A 26,135-nucleotide genomic window follows, 5' to 3' on the forward strand; every position below is an offset into this window, starting at 1 on the left:
TAATTTGTTTTGATCATGCTTTTTAAAAAATCTGAGCTGTTCTTATTGCTTGATAATAATGGATTATGTTTGGAAGTCTGCGTTTAGCCTACCATTTGATGTTTTCTGGTAAAAGCTGTTTTCAGTTATTCTATGAGGCTTATTACCTGATATACATTTCATAATTTTCAATCTGACAAATTTTGTTCTGATTTTTCAGAATTGCATGGGGGAATGTCATGAACAGAAACATTCCTCCTTGTAGGATCATCATGTGCCAAACAGGTAGTAGTTGTGCAAGTCAGCCTAGAATAATAGAATAATAGAATTGGAAGAGACCTCATGGGCGATCCAGTCCAACCCCCTGCCAAGAAGCAGGAAATCACATTCAAAGCACCCCCCCCCCCCAACAGATGGCCATCCAGCCTCTGTTTAAAAGCCTCCAAAGAAGGAGCCTCCACCACAATCTGGGGGAGAGAGTTCTACTGCCAAACAGCTCTTGCAGTGAGGAAGTTCTTCCTAATGTTCAGGTGAAATCTCCTTTCCTGTAGTAATTTGTTCGTGAGAGAGACGCTGACAGAGGATTCCTCAAGACAACAGCAGTGGCACCATAACTGACACTTGTTAGTAATTTGCTTTCCAGTATTAATCCTAATTAACAAGGAGCATGAAGACCTCTAGGCTGAAACTTTGGACATTGTCAGGGAGGAATGCAAAAAGGAATCATTTGCAGTCAAAAAGAAAGAGAAGCCTCTATGGATTCTTCCTCACTGAAGAAAGAAGCTGGATTAAGAATCTTATTACATGAGGCAGAAGGTTGCAATTACAGTTGGATAATGGAGGAACTTATCACATGCCATTGTTCTTGTTATGTTTTTATCCAAGTGGGAGACTGTTGGAAAGCATTTATTTTTCAAAAGCATGTAAATAGTGGATTTGTGTTGTCAAAGGCTTTCATGGCTGGAATCATTGGGTTGTTGTGCAATGGCTGTATGGCCATGTTCCAGAAGCATTCTCTCCTGACGTTTCACCCACATCTGTGACAGGCATCCTCAGAGGTTGTGAGGTATATTGGAAAAACTAAGCAAGGAAAGTTTATATATCTGTGGAAGATCCAAGGTGGGAGAAAGAACTCTTGTCTGTTGGAGGCCAGTGTGAATGTTGTAATTAATCACATTGATTAGCATTAATGGTCTTGCCAGCTTCATGTCCTGGCTTCTTCTTGTCTGGGGGAATCCTTTGTGAGTTGAGTTGGGTCTTAATGGTACTGGTATATGATCTTCAGCCTAGATTTTAAATTTTGTCAAGGATTCAATTTTATAATGGTTTTTATTAATGTTGAAGTTTTTAGCCTAGATTTTAAATTCTGTCAATGATTCAATTTTATAAGGGTTTTTATTAATATTGAAGTTTTTAGCATAGATTTAAATTTTGTCAATGATTTAGTTTTATAGGAGTTATATTAATTGTGAAGTATATAACCTCTCGGATTTTATATGGATGTACGGGACTGGGTGCCCTTGATATGAGCTGGTCATTGACCGTAATAAAAGTTTACACTTACACACATTGATTAGCATTAATGGCCTTGCTAGCTTCATGGCTGGCTTCTTCCTGCCTAGGAAAATCCTTTGTTCGGAGGTGTTAGCTGCCCCTGATGGATTCATGTCTGCAGTTCTTCTGTTTTCAGAGTGTTGTTCTTTATTTACTGTCCTGATTTTAGAGTTTTTAACACTGGTAGCCAGATTTAAATATTGGATTATTATTTGTGTTTGCAAAAGAAATATTTTCCAGGCTGTCTTTTACTGAAAGAGTGGAGTCATGTCCCAAAGACATGCTGTCTTGCTGTAATTGCTGTTTGCCACTCTTGTGCGATAAACTCCCAACTAATCTTCAGACAAATTGCCAACTAAATAAAAATGCTTCTACTCAATTTCTTTTCCTTTATTTAAGTAACTATATGCTGTAAGGTGAGTTTTGCATATCACTATTAAATTGTAATCAGCATTATGTTTGGTTAACACCACCCGTTTTGCATCAATTTTCACAGTTTTATTGCTTTTTCTGATCTAGATGTTTTCAGTATAAATGAAGAAATAAAATAAAGCAAACACACAATCCTGTGTGTAATCCTGAAAAGGTAACTGAAGTATTAAATATAACATAAAGGTTATTGAATGCAATTTGAACACATTTTTCTCAAGGATAAAAAGCAGAGAGACTGTGGTTAAATGCAACCAATTTTATTTATGATGCTGAAAATTGTCTTCCTCCTCTACTCCAGTGGAGTGCATGTGTATATGATTGCTGTTCTGTTCAAGCCCAATTGCAACAGGAACAACTGGAGTCGAATACAAGGCCACTCTGACAATATTGCAGGTATGTCTCTCCATTCACGCAGTGGTAGAAGGCATTCTTGTTGGTAGGATCTGCATAGAGGCCACTGGACTTCCCGTTGCAGAAGGCCCCACCACTGCTACCTCCACTACCTCCACTTCCCCCAGAGCTTCCACTGCCACCTGAAGATGGAGCTGCTGTGGGAGGCTGGGCAGGTTGACCATTGGCATTGGTCCCAAGGGTGGTGGTTGGCACCTTGCAGTCTGAAAGAAAGAGGAAAAATACAGTTTGTCCTTCCATATCCATGGATTCTGCACCCATAGACTGAACTATCCATGGCTTGAAAATACTAAAGTGTCAGCCCCACCAATAAAAGCCTCCAGTGTGGACTTTGTGCTGTTTTTATAAGTGACAGTGTTTACTATTCTATGCTATATAATGGGACTTTGGTTATCCATGGGTGTCCTGGAACCAAACACCAGTAGATACCAAGGGCTCCCTATATAGTTAGAAAACTTTTCTGTTAATGTTTTTCTTAAAGGACCCAGGGATCATCACCTGACATAACTTGAAATCAGGGCTTGGAGCAGTAATTCATTGGAACAGAAAGGCCCGCACTAATGAGAATGTAGGAAAGTGATGAAATAGATAGTGGGTGTTCTCATTCTTGGCAAAAGAAGTTGTAAACTCAGGGTCCGGGGGGAGGAATGGCAACAAAAGATTAAGCAAATGCAGGAGGACAAACATTGGTTATGTTTATTTTGCTTGAAAAAATAAAATTAGTGGGATTTTTCATAGGGCCAAGTGAACGGAACACTGAATGCACGTTTAACATGCAGGATTTCTAAAATTCAAATACTGAAATATGAAAATTGTTAGGATTGTAGCAGATAGTGATGACGAAATGAATTATTTCATTTTGCACTACAATTATGAGGAAAGTCTCCCATCTGAAAGTAATCATTGCACTGGGGCAAATTACCCCTTGATGCCAAATGGTTTTAAAAGAAATGCTTCTGAAAGTGTAAACATGGGTACAAGGAAATAGTGGATGCATTTCACTTATGTTATGAAGGATCAGGAACAGGTACACCAGATGATTATTTAGCCATCTGCAATATGTTACTTACTTGGTGTGGTCACTCCCAATGCAGATTTCAAGGAATTCATTAGTGGGTATTTGCCTTCCCCACAGAATGCACCAGTGAAGTCATCCAGATCAATAGCCCATACCATGGCTCCACCAAAGTTATTCTCCAGCAGCCACTTAGCCTGAAAGTTAAATAGTGAAGTAGACAATTGTAAAAGGTTCCCGACAATATATTTCTCACCACCTCATTATAGCTTCTTCCACAGTGATTACACCCAGTCATGAATCCAATCCAGACATGAATGGGTTGGAATGACTAGTAGACAATTGATGGTTATTTCATGTGTGTCTATATCTTCAAATCCACTGCCAAATTGTGGCAATCCCATGAATTTTGTAGGGTTTTTAGGTAAGGAATACTCAGAAGTAGTTTAACCATAACCATAAGCTGACAAGTGATTTGAAGGTGCACACACACAATTAACTCAGTCCTGAAAGGAATTCTGCCTTCATAGGTAGGATCCAGCATTAGGTATCTCTTTGTTGGGAACATGGAAGTGAGAGGTGACCTCTTCTTTCAGATCTTCCATGAACACCATAAATCTACTCAGGAGGGCTGGGAAATCACCTGGAGCTAGTTTTTGGACAGCTCCAAGGATTGTATAAAAGGAAAAGGAAAGGCAGAGGAAGTTTTATTGTGCTGGTGCTATAGCTGAAGTACAATATTGAATTTTGGCTCTTGTCCTCTTGGAGAGTGTTTCAAAAATCCACAAGTAAGGGCACAAAAGAGGCAAGAAGCTTACCTTGATGGCAAAACTTTTGGGGTTATCATAACCAATCCACTGGTTTCCTTTATAGGCATAAGGCACTTCCTGGGGAGCATTCCATACAACAGTGGCACCGCTCTTCAAGAAGGTACAGACCTGGGGTGGGGGTGGGGTGGGGGATATCTCTTGCTTAGCCAATGAAGGTAGAATATCTGGCTACATAAAACTTGATATACATTATTAGATGATTGCTTCAAACTTTGCTATGTTGAAAATAGTATGACATCCTTACTATGCATAGCAAAGGACAGTCAAATCACAGAGAATCAAACCAATGTATTAGAGAAAAGAGGCATACACACACACACACACACACACACACACACACACACACACATACGCACACAAAATATTCTGTCCAACCACCAGCTAAAAGCATCTTATATCAGCCTATTTAAAAGAGGCCATTTTTGTTTCCTAGAAAAGAATGAAAATGAATTTGTTTTAAATCAATACTAAATACTCATCTCTCCAAAACAGAAAAGGCCTCAAACTAAAGAAAAGAATTTGGAACTAAAAATAATTGCTAGGTTGAAACATAACACATGGAAAGTGGGTGTCAGTATATTGCAACAACTATTTTCTATATGTATGGGATTTCAGTATGAACAAGCACATATTTGGGATCTCATTGACAAGGAAACTGGAGTTTTACCTCAAAGTATGCCAGTGTCCCAGCTGCTTGAGTGTAGGCACCACCTTTACCTGGCCCAGCAGTTGGCGCATCCAGGCCATGGTTAGAGGGGTTGGAGAGGGTGAAAGTGCGGGCATAGGCTCCAAATCCCACCATCAGCTTTTCAGCCGGTGCACCATTTTTCTTCCAGTAGTTCATGGCATAGTCCTGGTGGAAGGAACATTGATCAGAAAGAAGTTCTAAAATGCTTATTCACCAATTGAACAAAAGCATATGACTGAAGGTGAAAAGAACCTGAAATGCTTAGCTCTTCACAGTTACTCACCACATTGAAATAAATGTAGGAGCCTTGGTCTTCAGGCCCTGCATACAGAGGGCTGTTTTCACCAGTGAAACCTTCCCAGGATCCTCTGAGATCATAGGTCATCACATTAATCAGGTCCATGTACCTGAGGAGGTAGAGGAAGAAAGCAATCTAATATATTGTCCTGGCAAATTCTTTTAAAACTATTTATTCAATAGAAGAAGTTTGGGATTCACTCTAGTATTTGAGTATTTAGCATTCTCTTGGAGGGGAAATAGTTTTTTGTTTCTCATTTCCATATAGCAATACATTTAAATTTATCGAATTGCATATTAGCAATTTATGGCAGATAGGTGCTGAATTTGATAAAAACATACATCCATTTAAAGCTAATTAGGATTTTTAGGAAGGATATGTGATCTTTTATAGATCCATTAAGGGAAAGAAGCAGAGTTATAAATACATGCATATATACATACAATTCATAAATATTTCTAAAATAGCAAAATAGTTATATTTAAGAAGGCAAACTAAACTGTCTTCAGTGGCTCACCAAGCATCATATTCTGGCGGAGCAGTTTTTATAGATTGGAAAAGAAAGTAGGCAACTTATACTCTCAAAACAAAGGAGCACTCAGTTCATTTGAAATCACAGTGGGGAGAACTGAGGCAAACGTTCTAAAGTGCAATTGCCACAAAAAGAAATCTTGTTCTATTTTTACCAAGGGTTGAAGTATTGATGTGCAACTTACTTGGACATCTGTGGGATCTGGTATGCAGTTTCAATGGTGCCCACACCAGCAGACACAGCTGCAGAAATCAACAGTCTGGGCTTGTTGGTTTGAGATGCCTCCTGTTCAAAGGCTTCATACATCTCCTGTTATTGGAAGCAGTGAATAGTTATAAAACACTCCTTTAAGAAGAAAGAGCAGTGATTTCTAAACAATGGATAGATGGAAGACTTTTAAACTGATATTGTGTTCTATAGCTTTTGCTCCCATTTCTCCAAACCCATAAACCTCACCATATAATGGCATTTTTGGAGGAGAAGATTAAGAGTATTGGGAATAGGGGTGACCAAAGGAAAAAAAACAATATCTTTGGACTTCAACTCCCACAATTCCTAACAGCCTCAAGCTTAAGCGGCTGAGGGGGAAAAGGAAAGGGCCTGAGGCCAGGAATTGTGGGAGTTGAAGTCCAAAACACCTGGAGGGCTCAAGTTTGCTCATGCCTCGGTTAGAATAATTACATCTTGCTCTCAAATTCCTGGAATCCTCATGTCAGCACTGCTACTGGCCAATGCTAGCTGAGATATTCTGCAAATTGTTCCTCAAACAGAATTTTTCCAAAGGCTGGAAATAATCTGGAGCACAGCTTGTTCCACTGCTTGGAGTCTGCACCCATAATCTAGAGAATATATTGTCAAAACCAACCTGGAGCAAGACAGTGAAAAGTTGTTGGGTATCAGCAGGGCTGCCACGATTGCCAGGGTACTCCCAGTCAATGTCCAACCCATCAAAGTCGTACTTGCGTAAGAAGGAAATAGCAGACTGAATGAATGCCTGGCGATTTTGAGCAGATGAAACCATGTCAGAAAACCTATGCGATAAACCAAAGTGGAGACTCAGAAACGATGAAATGAATGTTTTACCAATTTGCAGCATTCCATATCTTGTTGGATTCCGTCTCCCACGATTCCTCATCATTGGCTATATTGTCTAGGATTGATGGGAGCAGATGTCTGACAACATCTGGAGGGCTATATATATGACTACTTATAAATGAAATAAAAGATCTATATCTATATATAGATGTATAGACATATTTTAAGTATGATCTACTCAGTTAACGGTATAAAAACTTTTAAAACAGGCTTTAGTGGATGCACATAATTATAAGCCATTCAAAGAGAAAAAGTTGCTAATATGTTAAGTGAGAAGCTGTTCAAAATGCTTGCAAAACAAGGCCTTACTTCTGGGTACCAAAGTTCCAGCCTCCAACAGAGAGCAAGGTTTTCAGATCAGGATTGCTGTAGAGGAAAAAGAAAAATAGAAAGGCCATTAGACAATCTGAATCATCTACAAACTATCATGTGATTGATCTTCTTTTTTTAAATAACAGAAATGTCAGTCTTATATGTAGGATTGACAGATCCTAAAAGAGCTCCCATACTATTTCAAGGTTGCATGGTCAGGGCAGAGGTGAGAGCAGCAACAATATTTATTGCGAATTCTTTATAATTTTATCAAAGATGTTGTTTCAGAGATGAAACTACTTAAGCAATGCTACTCATAATGACTTTGATTTTGTATACCTCTTGCATAACATATATTTCAGGGCTCTTAATGTGGAATGGAAACCAAAAGATATTCAAACAGGATGGAACATCTACAGAAAAATGAGATGGACTGAAGTCCCATAAAAGCCATTGTGATTTGAAGATGTTAAGAGATGTTCAATATTCTCTAGACTTTGTCATTGTTTTCAGTATCCCATGTAAATACACAAGAAGTATTCTTACTAGCTTTTGAGTCCATTGATGCCACCATAGAGAGCAACATCATTCGGATCAATGGTCTGGACCTGGTAGTTGTTAGTCATGCCCGCAAATGCATAGATGACATGAGTACATAGGCATGGGTCAAGATCTTCAGGCATGTAACGTGCAATGCCAGGTCTGTACTGGCACCAGTTGGTGAAGTAACAGACAATATTGGTAGATGCACCTGCATGGGAGGAGGCATAGAGTCAATCAACGCAAGATTGTAATTAACTAGGGTTGAGAGAAAAAAAAAGTTTGGAATATTGCTTTTTATGGAATATAATAAAAACGGGGAGTAGACTAGAACTTACCCAGCTGCAATTGCAGCAGGAAAGCCAGACCTATGAAAGAAAAGTTCCTATTGTGAGTAAAGCATAAAAATAAGAATTCTTTATTCACTCAAACTATAAATGGTGGATTCACTTTGACACAGAAGTACATTGTTCCTTTAGGCAAAATAATTCTTAGTAACACTGATTGTTTTAGGTCACTTCAGTGTTTGAAACTATCCATGGATTGCCCTAATCTTGCATAATAATTATGATTGTGATGAACTGATGAACTGATCACTTACAGATGACAGCTTTCATGAAACTGCCTGATAGAATCTATCATATGATCTCTTTCAATGTCCTAAACAATATAGTGTGAAATGAGCACAAAATAGTATATTTGTTTGTGTAAAGTCAATATATAGCTAATCCATTGATTGAAGAACTATTAATTAAGAAGGATTTTGAAACTATTCCATATCTTATCCTAAACAGGCTTGATGCCGCAAGAACTAAAAATGGAAAAAGGATAAGTAAGCATGGGCAGGTTCTCAACAAAAGATAACATAACTTGGGTCCCATGAACAAAGTAGGAACTAAAACTTTGTTTGGAAGCACCAACAACATTTAGAGCATTCTCATCAAATATTGTAATCAAGTAATATACAAAGGTACTTTTAAAGAAAGGATCTGAACTCGTAAGAGAGGAGATAGGACACAAATGGACAGGTGGAAGTCCTAGAGCTTGTCTTTTTTGCTGCTGCATAGATGAACTCTTAATACTCACCAGTGAGAAGGAGTAGTTTGCCCATTTTGATACCTGTGTACTAATTTGGTTTATTCCTTGCTTCCTTTTTATATGTTTCCTTCTGTGCCCACCCCCTGCTGAAAAAGTATGACTTCAAATGCCCTCATTCCAAAAGTTAAACAAAAAGTTAATATGTAGACAAAATTATCATAGGCATCTCCTCTAGCAGCCATCTTCACCTTGTCTTTTGAAGTTTGGGTCTAGCAGGCACATACACCCCCCTTCTTGATTTTGGCACCCCAGCCCCAAATCAATGGTATAATCCCACTTGAAATTTACCAAAGATATAAAGCATTAGATAAGAAAGTCAAACATAAGAGATTTACTTATATAATTATACTAGAAAAATGACATTGGAAGCAAATCCATGTGTGAGCCAATAAGGGGAAATGTCAGATAGCAGCTATTTGGAAAAGATATTGATAATTTCTTCAGGTCAATTTGCTTTCCCGTTTTCCCTTTTAATGTGCTATTTAACTTGATGTGCATTTGTGGCAATCAATTTAAGGACTTAATAGCATAACTTTGAGGCAACCGTGGTGCTGAACTGTCACTGGCAATTAAGTTTAAGCTCCCATAGTTGCACACAGTTAACATACAAACAAAAATAATTACGCTGAGCGAATCTACTTCTTTGTTTAATCCCCCCCCCCCCCTTATTCTTGGTAGAACTTACATTAAAAATATTACTAGAACTTTAAATAGAACTTGGGAGATATTCAAATAAAGGAAAATGTAGATACAATATCTGATTGTTTCTACAGAAATACATACTATTTTAATGAAAATACTTTTATACCAATTTTCTATTTTAAAGGATGTCCTTAAAACAATACATTTTAAAGTGGAATACTGAATTGTGTCAGATTTCTTTTATCATGTCAGAAGCAAATTGAGGCAATTGTGATTGCTTCTGGTGTGAGAGAATCAGCTGTTTTCAAAGACGTTGCTCAAGGGACGCCCGGATGTGTTACCATCCAGTGGGGGGCTTCTCTCATGTCCCTGCATGGGAAGCTAAAGCTGACAGGCAAGAGCTCACCCCGTCTCATGGATTTGAACTCCTAACCTTTAGGTCAGCTGTTCAGTGGGCACAAGGGTTTAACCCAGGTATGGGCCAGCCCAGGGCAGATGCTGCACCTTGGACTCTTTTCTCAGGCTCTCCTCTCTCACACCATCCTATCCTTTCTCTCTTTCCTTCTTCCTTCCTCCCTTGCCTCCCTCCCTTCTTCCCTCCCTCTTTCTCCCTCCCCCTCTTCCACCCATCCTTCCTCCCCCTTTCCTCCTTCCTTCCCCCTATTTTTCCTTCCTTCCTTCCTTCCTTCCTTCCTTCCTTCCTTCCTTCCTTCCTTCCTTCCTTCCTTCCTTCCTTCCTTCCTTCCTTTTGTCTTTCCTTCCTTCTCTCTTCCCTCCCTCCCTCCCTCCCTCCCTTTCCACCCTTCCTTCTTTCCATCCTTCTCTTCCTCCCTTTCTTTCTCCCTTCCTTCTCTTTTTCCTCCTTCCTTTCCTCCTGGGGGATGTTTAGCTGGGAGGAGAGAAGGTAGAGAGGAAATATGAGAACCTTGTTTCAAGATTTACAAGGGTGTCCTACTGAGGAGGAGGAAGGAGGGAGGGGGAAAGCTGACTTTCTGCTGCTCTAGAGACCAGGGCACAAGGGAGCAGTGGGTTCAAATGGCAGGGAAAGGGATTTGACTAAAAAGATTAGGAAGAACTTCCTGAGAGCAAGAGCTGTTGGAGAGTGGCCTGGGCTGCCTGGGAGTGTGGCATCGCCGCCATTTTTGGAGGCTTTTCCGCAGAGGCTGTCTATTGGGAGTGTTTTGATTGTGCCTTCTTACATGGAAGGGGGTTGGACTGGATGATTCTGGGGAATCTCTTCCAGCTTTGGGATTCTAGGATTCTATATCAGGAGTAGGCAATACAGGGTCTAATGCATACACATTTTCTCTCTCATCCACCATCTCATCCTGATGAAGGCCAACCCTTTTGGGATCCAAATGTTTCCCGTCTTTCCCGGCCCACCCACCCCGCTCTGACCCGCCATGCGTCTCCCAAATTAGAAAGCTTGCCAGTGCCTGGTTTAACCCATTGTGCCACTGTGGCTCCCTATTGTGTTTGATGGTAACCAGAAATTCAATTACAGCTCAAGAATAAGGAGAGTTACAAATATGAATGCACAAATATGAATACATTTTTATAAAAAAAATAAACACAGTATCCTCCTTACTACATCAAATAACATTAGCCCTGTAAAGCCTCCAAGTTAAGAAAGCTGATTTTGAATCACAATCCAGAAATGCCTTTGTACTATGGTTATTCATGTACTATGGGACATTCATGTTATGCCTTACATGGGAAGTGCCTGTTTAGTTGGCATTGATTCTGCTGATTAAGTTGTTTTGCTAGTCCTGTTGTCTTACCTCTTTGAGGTGCCCATGCGTTTTGATTCTGTTCTGTTCTGTGACCTTCATCTGTATATTTTTATTTAAGATCACTAGCAAAGTTTCTTTCTGTTCCCAATCGGTTTGGCTAAACTACACATTACCTTGGCACAGCATGGCAGCTTTGCTGTGTTAGTCTTGAGGTTAAATGTAGAAATTTTACAGCAGAGTGATTTTTTGTGGAGGTGTTTGTAAGGTATATTTTAGCTGTCTGACTTTTTCATTCCAAGGCTGGTTATTAAATTATTAATGATGCCTTTTTACTGTCATTTTGGCATTGATTTCTCCAGTTCCGAATCACACAGCATTTTCATATTAAAAAATTGGATGGAAACCTGGTGAAATGAAAAACTCTTACAGGTTCTTCCCATGAATGGGAAATATGTGATAAAATAATTAATAATATGCCTAGTGTTCCATGTGATAAAGTTGGCACATGTGCCTGTATGATCCCTTCAAACATTATTCCAACATGTATTCTTCAAATGCCTGAATAAAGCTTAGGTTTAAAACTAGTTAGAGGAGTAAAGTATGGTTAAATTTGGGGCCTCTGGTGGTGCAGTGGGTTAAACTGCTGAGCTGCTGAACTTGCTGACCGAATCCGGGGAGTGGGGTAAGCTCCCACTGTTAGCCCCAGCTTCTGCCAACCTAGCAGTCCGAAAACATGCAAATACGAGTAGATCAATAGGTGCTGCACCAGCGGGAAGGTAACGGTGCTCCATACAGTCATTCCAGTCACATGACCTTGGAGGCGTCTATGGACAACACCGGCTCTTCGGCTTAGATATGAAGATGAGCACCAACCCACAGAGTCAGACACGACTAGACTTAATGTCAGGGGAAAACCTTTACTTTTACTATTATGGTTAAATCCTACTTAAGACGTCAAAGAACAGGAGATACATTAAAGAGGGAATGTGTCCACTTGCACCAATTTGGCTTCCATTTCTACAGCTGTGTTGGATCCAGTTTGAGACTTCCCATACCAGTGGTTCTCAGTCTGGGGTCCCCAGATGTTTTTGGCCTTCAACTCCCAGAAATCCTAACAGCTGGTAACTGGCTGGGATTTCTGGGAGTTGTAGACCAAAAACATCTGGGGACCCCAGGTTGAGAACCACTTTCTTATACAATGACTATGGGGAAAAACCTGAGGGACAGTTCTTTGTGCATTCTGGGGAACCTGCTTGGATTCTTCCACATATCAGCCCTTGGATTTTGCTCCGAATATTGAAGGGGCTATCCAAGCTATTGATCCTTATTTATAAAGTAATCCCCACTGACAGAAAGAACTAGAAACTTGACCAATGCTTCCATTGATGGGACATGTTCTGATCCTCCTTGTTCCATTTTGGGAAGGTTGTAGTTGAAATCGGAGAGAATGGAGATGTTAAGGACATCCTTTCAGGCAAAAGTTGCCTGCAATCTTCTCCACAAAAAGCCATTTCCTCCTAGAACTGAATTCATTTTGTCAGAGACGGGCTGCTTGCCTGTGAATCTTATGCTTTCTTTATTCTCTAATCTCTAGCTATACTGTGGTCAATGTCTTATGAATAAGCAACACATGCATTGTAAGTTTCATGCATTTCTCTCAAACCTCCCAATTCAAGCTCTTGCTGAAGGTTCCTGAATTAAGGTAAATTTCATATTTAAGTGTAACTGAATCTTTGATCTATGAATGGGCTAAACTGAATACAAAGAAGTTTTCTCCCAATAATGAAGTTGAAATGAAAGATTAATGGAATACATTCTGTTTGCTACTCAGTACCACACCACAAAACATACATGCACAAATGTAATTTTGTAAATTAAGAATACCATTTCCCAGTCAAGAAAAGAAAACCTACTTGAAAGGAATTAAAACTGTTTAATTGAAATCATTAGACATATGTTTAAAACCAATATATTTAGCCCAATTTCTAGTATAAATTACTTTTTTTCAGACAGTGAGGCTGGAATCAAACATATTTTATAATCTTCTAAAACAGAAACACAAACAAAAAAATGCTGCAGTGCAGAAATTTGAATTAATGACTTCAGTCCATTAAAGCACACAAGTTAGGACAGAACTACATTAACCACAGAACCCCACAAAACTAATCATAGTGATCTATAATATAGCCTTTTTTAAAAAGTGTAAATCATGCCACCATGTTTTGCATATGGCAATTTGGTCATTTGTATTCCTCCCTAGAATAAAAGCACAAAGCATCCTTGCATCTTCAAGGTTCACTTGATATTCAAGATCATTCATTCTGCAGAACGGGTTGTTCTTTTATCCAGCTCTTTTTTAGCAGCTCCAAGCAGTGGATATTTTCCTTCATTGCAGAAAGAACCTGAGAAATCATCTAGGTCAAGTGCCCAAATCATGATGCCTCCCAAATTGTTTTGTTTCATATACTGAACCTAAAGGAAAAAGCAAAGAATTAGGTAAATCTAGAAGCACAATAAGTTTTTCAAGCTGATTATATAATGTACTTATATGCTGTCCTGTGGGTCCAATGCATTAACATTTGTCCACATATGGCCCATGGAAGACCAATATACACAAATGCAATATTGGCAAATAAAGCTGCTAGCTCCAATGTGACTAGACAATTCTAAATATACAATGCATACTATAATCATATCTCTTTATATTATTCTCTTCACTCATTTGCACAACATGTTGGATGACAAGACAAGAGCCTAAGGAGAGTTTACTCAAGTCTAATGCACCATCGAATCTAATGCACTTCTCAGTTTTTGAAGCCCTGAAACCAAAAAAAGTATATGCTGCCAAATGTTATGTGCAGCAGCAAAAAGTGCACTCTTTGTAATTTGTTCAAACAAGGTGCACATTACAGTGGCTGCTTGCTCATAATTCCTTCTTTAAAAACAAAAATGTTAAAATACTAAAACTTTTAGCAATGGAAAAGAAAATCATGGGAGCATCTATGCTGTAGAATGAATCCACCTTAACTGCCCTGGTTCAATGCTATGGGGTCATGGGGGCTGTAGTTTGGGATCATGGGGACTGACAAAGAATGCTGATGCCTCATGAAACTACAAATCCCAGCATTGCATAGCATTGAGCCATGGCAATTAAATTAGTGATTACATCCCTCAAATAGGAGCTCCAGTTGCTCATGAAGTAGCTTCTCCTTTTGCTTATCATAATAAGATTATAGTATTACACAAATCTAATATGCACCCTTAATTTGGGAAGGTAATTTAGCCTTAAAAAGGTGACCATTAGATTCAAGTAAATACAGTAGTTCCATTTTCCTCTGTGGACTGCATCATAAAAGCATAGTGGCAATTTTGGCGGTGCCCATCAGAGGGTGTGGGGAACCCGTCGCTCCATGCCCCACATTGCCCAACTCACCAAACTGAGCTTCCCATGGGGGAAGTTGACCAATATGCTCTTCAAGTTGTGAGGTGCCTTGGGCCAAGAAGTTGCGACAGGACCTCACAACTTTCCCTTTCGCAAGACACCCTTCAATCAGGAGAGTGTTACAGACATCATTTTCTAGCAGTCCGCTATCCAGTGACTCAGAAAGGCTTTAGTTAGAGTGTCACCTTGTTGTGAAGGTAGCTTTGGGGAGGTAGTGAGGCATCATCTAGATCAATACAGTTTTCTGAATTTATGGCCTTTTCCTTGTGTTATGAAAGGGACTGTCACATTGGGGACCCGTGCTTCCAAAACTAGCAATATATGACTAGAACTAATTCTCACATTATTATACAATCTTTGTAAGCCACTCACTAGCACCCCTAGGTGACATTATTTAATGAAAACAGGGAGTGAAACTTTTGACAATACTTGCCTTAAGCGCAACACTTTGCACATCTTCATATCCTACCCATTGGTTTCCTTTGTAAGAGTATGGAACTGCTTGCTCCTCAATCTGTACTTTCCTGGCACCATGATTGAAACTGCAGATCTGGCAGAAACAAGTTGTAAGAGATACATATTACATAAACAGGTTAATAAAAAGTAGTTCTAGACTTCAATTTAAATTTCTGGGTTTAACCTTTAAACCTCTAGATGACTTGGACCTTAAATACCTGCTTATGGATATTTTGTCTTTACATGAAATACATATAAATGTGTGGATGTACACAAAGCAGACCCATATAGTCCATTACACAGGGGCAATCCCCACCACACAATATCTGATCATTGGCATCAGTGAGGGTTTCTTCTGTATCAGTAGGCTTGTCAGTTTGGGATCTTATGGCCCTTGTCCAGAGATGCTTTTTGTTCTCACAGCAAAATATCTTGCAGCAGCCTAATCTTCATAGGAAGCCTCCAGATATGAAAAATTCCTCATTCACTGTAGACGTTCATGGTCAAAACATGGTGTTGGAGGCCTGGAGGGAACCCCACATCTTAGGCAGTGGGACTGAACATTGTAACCTCCCACATGAAGTAAACTTTGGAGTTAGATGAATGCTTCTTGTATGTGAGCTATACATGAAGCATTTATCTTTTTGCACAATCACTCCCATAATCTCCCAGCCACCATGACCTGTGGCTGTGGGCTGGTCATATCGACTGGGAATTGGGCTTCTAGGAACCCAATCCGGCATGACCATCCCACAACCAATGGTCATGCTGGCTGGGGATTGAGCTTCTAAGAGTGCTCATTCAAAAAAAGGGTAACATTTTCAAGAAATTATGTATGTGTGTGTATAATTACATACTATTTGCTATGGTAGTGGTTGTTATATCCTTCAAGTCAACTCAAATGTGTGGCAAATCTATACTACATATACTACAAGGTTTTACATTGCTTTTCTTGAGGGCTGAGAGAATATAACTTTATTATACAATAAGTTTGCATTGCTGAGTGGGCGTTCAAACCTGACTCAGCTCCTGGGGTCCAAGTTCAATACACAGACCACCACACCATGCTGTTTGTCTGCCTTTCTGCTTTTCTGTCTATCTGTCTGTCTCACTCTCTAAAGTTGTAGAACTTCATGCTGGGATTCCATATCTGAATCAGGAATTCATGTCCTTGACTGTGGTTTAGAAAACAGAATGATGCTGTGATTTCCATGGGTTTAATGGGAAGACGAACATGCATGAAAACATTGCTACCTCATAATAGGCCAGCATTCCCGCTTTTTTTGTGAAAGCACCAGGATTTCCTGGGCCGGAAGCCACAGCCCCAACTCCAGTCTGGCTGGAAGAAAGAGTGAAAGTCTGCCCGTACGCAGGGATTCCCATGATGATCTTCTCAGCTTGAGCACCCCTCCTTATTAAGTATTTTATTGCAAAATCCTGCAAAAAGAAGGAGGAATCGATTAGTAAATGTGCATATCTGATGGGACACTGAGCATATTCCAGTTCTGCTATATTACATGATGGGTTGCTATTTCTTCAACAGTCATGTGAAACCCAATTATTCAAATAAACTTAATAACATTTATATTCAAAGACATCGCTGTTTGTGTGGAATATTAGCATGTCTCTTGTAGCACTTTAAAGACTGGTAACATAAGCTTTCATAGACTGTTTTCCCAGATGCATGGAACAAAGTGCCTTGGAGCAGACCTTTATAGGCACACTGTGTATATGAATATCTAGTGATAGAAATTTAAAACATTTTTGTATGGTGATGACATGAAAAGTGCAGATTTAACAATTTCCATGGGAGAAGGTGTTGCCTAAAGTTAAAAGCAGAGAACTGTTTGACTGGTGGAGTGAGTTATTAGAAGGTACTGACAACATACCACATTATAAGACGACGCAGTTCCACTGTCAGCTGTGCCCTTCTTAAGGGGACTGATATGCCCTGTGTAGTTGTGACTGTTATCTTCCCAGTAACCATGGAAATCATAGGTCAAGAAATTAAGGAAATCTACAGAACTGTAGGAGGAGAACAAACAGTAAATCACGCCCCATTTTGTAAGTGTGATGATGCTTACATTTCAAGCCTGCAAGATTAAAATAAAGTACCCATTTAGCTACCTGCACCAGATTTCCCACTGGGAAATCTGAAGGCATGACAGTTAGGTTAAACCCTACTTTTAATCTCTTAATCTCAACTAGAATAGAGTAATTGAATCAGTGAAATGGTTAGGTTTATCTAAATGTTAGTCTCCTTTATTTGGGACTAAAAGAGGATCCCAGCTTCATCTTTTATTGCAGCATAAGAGGACAGGGATAGGATGTTGTAAAATTCTATGGCTGAATTCTCATTTTAAACCAGATATTAATTCTCCCTTTAGGAGGGAAGTTTCACAAATGAGCCCCAAATCCTCATAGCATTTACCTGCACCATTTAAATGACTAGCAATATGAAATGCCTATGAACACTACAGTTTTCTAGTCAGCATGCTTTCCATTCTAAGTACCTTTTGCCTTGTCTTTGTTTGTAACAAATATAGCTGAAAAGATTTACCTTGAGATACTCTTGATATCATAGCCTTTATCAATGAATTCCTTTCCAGCAGGTACTGAAACACTCAGAATGAGTTTATTCATATTTGGATTGTCCTTAGCCTCCTTCTCAAATGCGATAGATAGTTCCTAAAGGGTAGATATCATTGTGATTTAAGGAACAGTTAGCTATTGTTATTCTATGAAGTACTTAGGCTGTTCCGAACAAGAATAATCAATTTGTATCAAAGTTCCTTCCTGCCACAATCAGTTCATTCCCTAACAGAGTGGGTGCTCTAATTAGTTGGGAAATTGATTTTTGGGTTTTAATATATATCTTTACTTTATTTGTATGTATGTTTGTACGGCATCCAATTGTTGCCTATTGTAAGCTGCTTTGAGTCCCCTTTGGGATGAGTAGGGCAGAGTATAAATAGTAAACAAATAATAAATAAATAAATTTTGTTGGACTCTAATTTAAGATAGCCATATTGGCTGGTAAATTCTGGGAGAAGAGTCCACAAAGTAACTTTTCCGAGCTTTGATAAATTCTACAACTCAGGGTCAGATCTTAAAACTCCTTTATATTTCTGAAAAATTCACTTCTAAATTATTCATTTAAAAACTAATGACTCAATGCTGAGACATTGAGTAGCCTTGAGACATCCTTTGTCAGTTTGTCCAATTGCCTCTTCAATCAATATCTTGGTTAAATCCTGTTAACATGTGCTTTAACGTACCTTAACCAGGTAAGCCAAACGTCTTTTATCATTCCGTTCTGGATATTGCCAAGAAAGATCCAAGCCATCAAAATTGTTTTCCCGAAGAAACAGAATCACGGACATCACAAATTCTGAGCGTGTGGCAGGAGATCTTGTTATGAGTCTAAAGCTGTAACAGATGGAAAACATGGAATTAGGGGATTTAAAAATATATTTCATTTTTCATAGAAATATCATTGATTTTTTTTGTATTAGCGTAAAAGCCACTGTGGCATCTATTTTGTTTTTTAGGCACAGCTTTGCTATTATTCTTTTTCTTCAAAAGCAACTGCTGTTTTGTGGGTATACATTACTGAAGAATGCTGTATTCCCTTTGTTTATAACGTGATCAGGTGACATATCTATCTTGTCCTTGAAGGCAGAAGGAAGAACATACAATGAGCATAGAGGAGGAGGAGGAGGAGGAAGGGGGGGATAAACTACCTAAACAGCTTCTACCCTCCCTCAGTTTGCCCTGGCATTGACTAGGATGAAGCCTTGGCAAAGAAAGAGGAGGAGGAGAAATAATGAACCCGGTCACTCAGTGGTGCCTTGGCCAAATACAAGAGTCGAATGAAAAGTAATGCCTCCACCTTCGTAACTCCTCAACAGATGACAGTACTGTTATGTGGCAGGTACTGGCTTGTTCAGCAGACTTTCCTCTACGGTTCCATTTGGTGGAAATTCTAGCATTGAACGGTTGTGTTGTTAAAGTGCAAAGTATGGAACCCTGTGCAGACGGTCAGTCAATGCAACTTAAGCAACGTGCAGTCATTGAATTCTTGACAGCAGAAGGTGTCACCCCAAAGGAGATTCATCAGAGAATGCAAGCTGTTTATGGTGATTGTGTTGATATGAGTACTGTGCATCATTGGGTGAGTAAGTTTAAAGATGTTGAGGTGGGAACATCTGACTTGCGTGACAAACAAAGAGTTGGACGTCCTGTGGCAGCAACCACCGAGTTTCACAAGCAAAAGGTTGACAGATTGATTCAAGGCAATTGTCGTATCACTCAGAGAGAAATTTCAAGCATAATTGGCATTTCACAAGAACGTGTGGGCCACATTACTGCTTTGCTTGGCTATTGGAAGATCTGAGCACGATGGGTACCCAGGATGCTGACGTCTGAAATGAAAGCGCACAGATTTGAAATTTGCCAGGAACTCCTCTTGTGTTATAATTATGAAAGTGACGCCTTTCTCATTTGGGGTGACACCTTCTGCTGTTAAGAATTCAATGACTGCACGTTGCTTAAGGCGCATTGACTGACTGTCTGGTCAGGGTTCCATACTTCGCACTTTAACAACACAACCGTTCAATGCCAAGGCTTCCTGCCAAATGGAACTGTAGACGACAGTCTACTGAACAAGCCAGTACCTGCCGCATACTAGTACTGCAATCTGTTGAGGAATTATGACGGTGGAGGCATTACTTTTCCTTCAACCCTCGTAGCTTCCAGTCTCTGGGAGAGAACAAAGCATTGTCAACACCCTGCAGTTCCACTGGATACATTATTTTCCCCTGTTCTGTGGGAAAGCATAAGGGCTTTAATGCAGGAATTCCTCAAGTGTCCTTCCTCCTTCTACAGTCAATGAAGGAGACATTCCTCAGACACAAGTCACACCATAACACCACTCCTCAGAACAAGACACTGTGTACACATTGAACGTTGAAAATATTCCAGCACCACACTTGTCAGATAGATGATACTACTTAACAATCTATCGTACCCCACAACTAAATCTCACCCTAATTCCACTCTAATACCAAGGATATATGTTGCAAAAACAATAACAAACAATCAGAAAATATGTTCTCTTGACAACTATATAGTAAAAAAAAGTGTTTTAAAACAATTACATTAAATGTGTTGTTGACGGCTTTCATGGGCGGAATCACTGGGTTGTTGTGTATCTTCCAGGCTGTATGGCGATGTTCCATAAGTATTATCTCCTAGATGTGGGCAAAACGTCAGGAGAGAATGCTTCTGGAACATGGCCATACAGCCCGGAAAATGCACCACAACCAAATTCCTTGCACATTAAAGCTGCAAGGAAACAATTTCACAGTGAAAACAGTTGTAATTTATTTGTTCCATGAACGCCATCGCCAGGGCAAACTGAGGGAGGGTAGAAGCTGTTTAGGCAGTTTATCCCCCCCGCCCCTCCACTCCTCCTCCTCCTCTAGGAAGATTAGAATCAAGGTAGATATGGATGTTTTTGCTAGGGATTGACAAGGCCTTGATGGCAGAAAGAAACTCCTCTGCTAGGGGAGAAAGAAAAAATAGTGGAGGAGGAACTTGCATTTTTAAAGTTCTTTCCATCACTTGATTTTTTTAAAGAGCTGGGGATAGGATCAATACAAATTAAATTGGGTAAAGGGAACCTTCATGACACTTAAAGATATGTTGAATATGTATTTTGTTATGATAGTGTAGATTTTTCATTTTAAATGGCAAACCCTTTCTTATAGAGCTTTTATTTCAATGACTATTATATCTGTGGAACTATATATTGATATTGCATCTCAGAACTACAGACCAACTGATTGGCAAAGCAGTTTTAACTCACATATCTCTTTGAAGATTTATGACCATAGTCACAACTTGTATCTCTGTGTCTGCTACTACATTGCAATCTCACACTTGCCTGTGGCCATACTTCCAATTTCAGCCGTGCATCTGAAGATGTGGCTTGATCACCTTAAAAGCTCATACTGAAGTCTCAGAGGAACTTTTGGTATCTTTGATTTTGGCTACAAAAGGCAGAAATTGAATAAATTGATAGTTTTGGACTTACGGAGCAGATCCTGCTGAATATCCACCAACAGAGAGAAGAGTCTTCAGTGTGGGATTTCTAAATAAATAAATCAGTGGATGTAAAGCAAGTAAAAATTAAGTGTATACTTTTTTAACCCAAAGTAATCAAAGCCTGCTTGCAAGAAACTGGTGCTTTTGGGCAGAATAACAAGTGGTTCCCCTTCCCAAAAATCAGTGGGGGTGGCATCTTTCAAATGGCCAGGGAGGAAAAGCAGTTCCATTTCTCCTCCGTTTCCCAAGTTGGGAGACTGGGGAGAAATGGCCAGGAAAGGAAAGGGGTGCAATTTCTTCTCCGTCCCCAACTTGGGGGATGAAGGAGAAATGGCTTGGGGAGGGAAATGAGACCATTTCTCCTCTTCTCTGAGCTGGGAAAGGATCAGCTGTGAAGTGAAGGAGAAATGCTTGGGGAGGGAAGCCCCTGCTCCACTATCAGGTGGAGGCTGGTGAGTTTGCTAGTCTCACCCTGATGGAGGGGCAAAGGCACCTTTCGGTATGCGATCAGATCTAACGCACACCTCAATTTTGGCAAAGCAATTAAGCTAAAAAAGATGCACATTAGATTTGAGTAAATATGGTAATTTCAAAGAAACAAAGAAGATATTTCCATGTAAAGAGACCCATCCTGAAAGACTGTTAATTTCAGAGTCTAATCTTTACACAACTGAATTAATGATTTTATCAGCATGGGACAGTGAAAATGACTCTGACCTTAATTCTGTTTCAATGGGACTTGCTTCAGAGGTATCTTGAATACTACAGCTTTCAAGAATTCCCAGTAAGCACAGCCAATGGAAATGGTGGCTGAGAGATTCTGGGAATTGTAGTCCAAAAAGTAATTTCCCCCACCTTAGCATTAACTATCCTATCTCAGTATGAGAGGCTACTATTGAAATGATCTCTCCTTTGTGAACCAAACTCTGTAAGTGCTTCATTACTATACTTACCTGGTTTTTAGTTGGTGGATATTGTCATATGTGCTCAAATCATTCCACTCAGTGGCTGCAATCATGTTGTCTTTTATGCTGGCAAAAGCATAAATGATGTGGGTGCAGAGGCCTGGATCAATGTCGTCCGTGATAAAGCGTCCCGATCCGTCCCGATACTGAGACCAGTTGGTGAAGTAGCAAACCAACTTAAAGGTTGAAACTTTTATGGTGATTCAAAAAGATAACATGAAAAGATAGTCAATGAACATGAAACAAAATGGAGTTAGGTATGAGCAGTGAGGTATGCCAATTTCATTAATGACAAACAAAATAGTTTAGTGAAGTCACAGCAAAACTGGACATCAAAGTTTGTGTAATGCAGACACAGTGTAGGACAGCTCTGAAGATGCTGAACTTACATTGGGTTAGCATTCAGCACATTGGATAATAAGACCTAGAGAAGATTCACGCCCCAAAGACATGGGAGCTGCAAGCCACTGCGGTTCAAGAAGATCTCTTCAACTTGGTGAATGAACATCAAAATGGCAAACATAAAGTAAAGTATATTCGAGGAAAAAAAACACAATTCCCCACAGACACTAATGGGAAGTGAGCTAGGAACTACAAGCTGCTAGACATCTGAAATAACTTATATAGTTCTAATTATTACAGGATATTCTACAGCTTCAGAGGGTGCCAAAAAGATCAAGCAAAGCAATAAAGAATAACTCTCACAAGAAGAGAGGTAGCAAAATCTGGTCCCCGAGTTACAAAAATTTGACTTACAAATGACATATAGTTAAGAATGGGGGTGAGACAACAGGAAGTGAGAGACATCTACTCATCAGAAGGGAAATTCACTCCTGAAAGAGTTATTATGGGAAAAAGTGTCTCCACCAAAGCTTTATCACCAATCTCTGTTTCCACAAGCCAATAATCACAGGACCAGAAAATGAAGTGAGATCTTCTGAACAGGGGCACAGACAGCAAAACAAACACCACAGGGATGTTAACCGTTCCCTGTGCTATCCAAAGTTAAAATTATATGTTTGTATATGTATATGTATGTGTGTGTCTGGAGTTACACTTAAAAATGTACTTGTTCCAACTTACATACAAATTCAAATTAAGAATAAACCTATGTAATAATGATAATATTAATAAACTTTATTTAGACCTCTTCCCACCTCCCCAAGGGGACTTGGAGCGGCTTACAACAAGAGGCAATATACAACAAATACGCACATAGCAAACAACAGAAGTAAACATATCAATTACATAGGAAATAATTAACAGCAAACAAATTAAGTATAACTCACAAATATTACTCATAACTATACAAAACTAAAAATACTACAGAACATATCTTGATCATAACTTGGGGACTGCCTGTATTTCCATAAATGATACACTACAGATCCAGAATTTACTTTGGTGGGAAGAGAATTAGGTGACCCTTTAGAAAAATTTGACTCTTAGAAGAAGAAAAGAAAAAAACTAAGACATAAAGAAACAGTGACATACCTTGCTGTAGACATATCAATGCCACTATACCTAATGGAAAAAGAGAGAGAGATTATGCTAGGACAAAGCTATAAACACCAAAAATAATCATCTGAATAGTTTTCCCTTTAAGGTTGTTCTTTTGAATAATAAAGGAACTGAAATGAATGCAGGACATATTCTTAGCTGAGGCAGAAAGCATACTTGCTTAGCTGGCAAGGTTTATGGGATTTTCCCACGCACTGATACTGGATTTTCTGGAGGGTCCTGTGGAGTGTTAAAGGCTTCTAGCCACAAGCATTCAAAATATGTTTTACCAACCCTCCCCATATGTTGTTGAAGTATTGAGAGCTCTATTTGAAGTAGTGTTCCCAAGCAGGACTTTACATTTCATCAAAAGCCTTACCAGTCCATATGATTGCTCTGCTCATTGTTGGGTGCTCTGCTCTTCTATATCCCACGAGCACTTCTGCTTCCTTTCCTGTGATGTACCTGTAGCATTGCTCTGAAACAGCTTTATAAGACTTGGGCAGGGTGGAAGTGAAAGACTGTGGTGAAACACTTCTGGGAATTATTGTGCAACTGTCTAGGAGAAAAAATGTTGAAATTGGTATTGTGCCGGAGGGATTAATTAATTAATTGCACCCAGCTGTTTGAAACTGACCAGTGCCAAAAGTGATGAAAAATCCTCCTTGATCACTTGATTTTGACCTGGATAATAAATCTAGTTGAGCTGGGGTTTAGCCTTCAACCAAAGGAAAATTGGAGTGTAAGGTGGGGTTGGTTACTCCTGCCCTCTCCATCATTCACTGCATCTCCCCTGCTCTTAATACTTGTGGGATAGTTGGAAAAATATGCCTTTGTGTCAGTCACTATATACACAAAGGTTTCAATGTAATTTGGATACTTCAACTGTGCAGAATCCTGATCAATTGTGATCATGTGTAACACGAAAACTTGCCTTGTACAGCTGCTGGGAAAGCAAGACCTAGCAAGGTACACAACGATTTAATGTGGATCTTTGCAGTCCATCACTCTAACTACTGCACTGCACACACTCTCTCTCAGAACTTGGAAAAGTTCTTTGTTTTTTGACCTACAACTTTTAGAACCTGTCAACGAGAATGGACATTGGCACTAAAAGCCTAACTGGCAAACAGCTCAGAAAACTTAACCAAAGCAGTTCACTAAACTTAATAGAGAACTTTGCAGCTTCTTCTCTGCTCAGGTCTGGTCAGAGCAGGGAAAAGTTACTTCTGGGGAATATTGTAAGCTGCCCTGAGTCCCCTATGGGTGAGAAGGGCGGGATATAAGTATTGTAATAAATAAATAAATATCCCCATATCTCCCAGTCATGATGGCCATAGTAACCATACTTGCTGGGGAATTCTTAAACTTATAGTCCCATGGGTAACTTTTTAATCATTGTTCTCTCTTCATATTCCAGTTTTAGCTCTAGTAAGGAATAAACAGAACTGTGCATAAACCTAGTGACAGTGACATGCCTTTCAGACCAAGCCTTCATCAACAGCCTAAAGGCAAAAGATAGAGCAGATGAGCTTTGCAGCAACATGTCCAGTAGGGAGACTTTTGGTCTGAAAGGCGGTGACATGCCTTTCAGACCAAGTTTTCATCAACAGTCTAAAGGTAAAAGATAGAGCAGATAAGCTTTGCAGCAACATGTCGGTAGGGAGAATTTGGAACTTTTCACAAGCATCACTTTTTGTGCTTGACACTGTTCAGATCAGGAGTCCCCAAACGAAGGCCTGTGGGCCAGATACGGCCCTCCAAGGTCACTTCCCTGGTCACCGGCCTAAAATTTAGACTTAGGATCTCCTCAAGTCTGAAACGACTTGAAGGCATACAACAATAAGAATCCTAATTAGCTTTAGTATCTCATCAGCCAAAAGCAAACTCACACTTCCCATTGAAATACAGGTAAGTTTATGTTTGTTAAACATTTTCTTCATTTTCAGTGTTGAATTGTTCTTTCATGGTTTTTTTTTTTGCATTGCAAATAAGGTATGTGCAGTGTGCACAAGAATTCGTTCATTTTTTTTATAACTATAGTCCGAACTTCCAACAGTCTGAGGAACCGTGAACTGGCCCTCTGTTTAAAAAGTTTGAGGATCCCTGGTTTAGATGCTACTTTGTTGTTTTCATTTCCAGTTGTTGGGTGTTACATTTGTCTGCTATAATTGTTTCTTCTATATGAATGGTTTAGGAAGAATCTACCGTGAAATACTTTTTTAGCTGTTCATGATAAGACTATCTGTTCTGGGGTTACACTTTCTAATAGAATCAGAGAATCATAGAGTTGGAAGAGACCATAAAGGCCATCTAATCCAATCCCTTTACCATGCAGGAAAACATAACTAAAGCACCCCTGATAGATAGCCAACCAGCCTCGGCTTAAAGACCACCAGAGAAGGAGCCTCCGCCACCCTGCAAGGCAGCATATTTCCATTGCCGAACGGTTCTTACCATACCACCCCCCCCTCCATGTTCCAAGCTGAATACAGCTCAGGAGTT

General features: G+C 39.5%; 2 protein-coding genes across 2 annotated transcripts; both read right to left on the minus strand.

The window, feature by feature from the left end:
* Window positions 1-2,206: 2,206 nt before the first annotated feature.
* Window positions 2,207-7,869, minus strand: LOC100565373 (acidic mammalian chitinase). The gene is made up of 9 exons (XM_016993273.2): window positions 7,693-7,869; window positions 7,144-7,200; window positions 6,605-6,770; window positions 5,924-6,048; window positions 5,193-5,316; window positions 4,889-5,074; window positions 4,210-4,329; window positions 3,447-3,588; window positions 2,207-2,579 (listed from the first exon to the last, which is right to left on the minus strand). Exons 1-9 carry the CDS (start codon window positions 7,827-7,829, stop codon window positions 2,296-2,298), a joined length of 1,341 nt encoding a protein of 446 aa, XP_016848762.1. The 5' UTR covers window positions 7,830-7,869; the 3' UTR covers window positions 2,207-2,295.
* Window positions 7,870-13,072: 5,203 nt separating this feature from the next.
* LOC100559528 (chitinase-3-like protein 1) lies at window positions 13,073-24,162 on the minus strand. The gene is made up of 10 exons (XM_003220374.4): window positions 24,010-24,162; window positions 23,625-23,654; window positions 22,119-22,320; window positions 21,155-21,211; window positions 18,336-18,486; window positions 17,618-17,745; window positions 16,947-17,082; window positions 16,312-16,494; window positions 15,035-15,151; window positions 13,073-13,631 (listed from the first exon to the last, which is right to left on the minus strand). Exons 1-10 carry the CDS (start codon window positions 24,032-24,034, stop codon window positions 13,476-13,478), a joined length of 1,185 nt encoding a protein of 394 aa, XP_003220422.1. The 5' UTR covers window positions 24,035-24,162; the 3' UTR covers window positions 13,073-13,475.
* Between the last annotated feature and the right edge of the window lie 1,973 nt (window positions 24,163-26,135).

This window comes from Anolis carolinensis, chromosome 4 (genome assembly GCF_035594765.1).
Source record: "Anolis carolinensis isolate JA03-04 chromosome 4, rAnoCar3.1.pri, whole genome shotgun sequence".
In the NCBI taxonomy this organism is placed as follows: Eukaryota; Metazoa; Chordata; class Lepidosauria; order Squamata; family Dactyloidae; genus Anolis; species Anolis carolinensis.

What these genes read in the sequence shown, in the direction of transcription:
- LOC100559528 (XM_003220374.4), bottom strand. Translation starts at nt 24,034, where the DNA reads ATGAGCAGAGCAATCATATGGACTG. An exon ending in ATCCACCAACTAAAAACCAG is followed by an intron (nt 21,212 to 22,118) that starts GTAAGTATAGTA and finishes TTATTTATTTAG; the next exon opens with AAATCCCACACTGAAGACTC. An exon ending in GATATCAAGAGTATCTCAAG is followed by an intron (nt 17,083 to 17,617) that starts GTAAATCTTTTC and finishes CTCCTCCTACAG; the next exon opens with TTCTGTAGATTTCCTTAATT.
- LOC100565373 (XM_016993273.2), bottom strand. Translation starts at nt 7,829, where the DNA reads ATGCCTGAAGATCTTGACCCATGCCTATGTACTCATGTCATCTATGCA. An exon ending in TGGAACTTTGGTACCCAGAA is followed by an intron (nt 6,771 to 7,143) that starts GTAAGGCCTTGT and finishes TTTATCGCATAG; the next exon opens with GTTTTCTGACATGGTTTCAT. An exon ending in CAGATCCCACAGATGTCCAA is followed by an intron (nt 5,317 to 5,923) that starts GTAAGTTGCACA and finishes CTACCTCCTCAG; the next exon opens with GTACATGGACCTGATTAATG.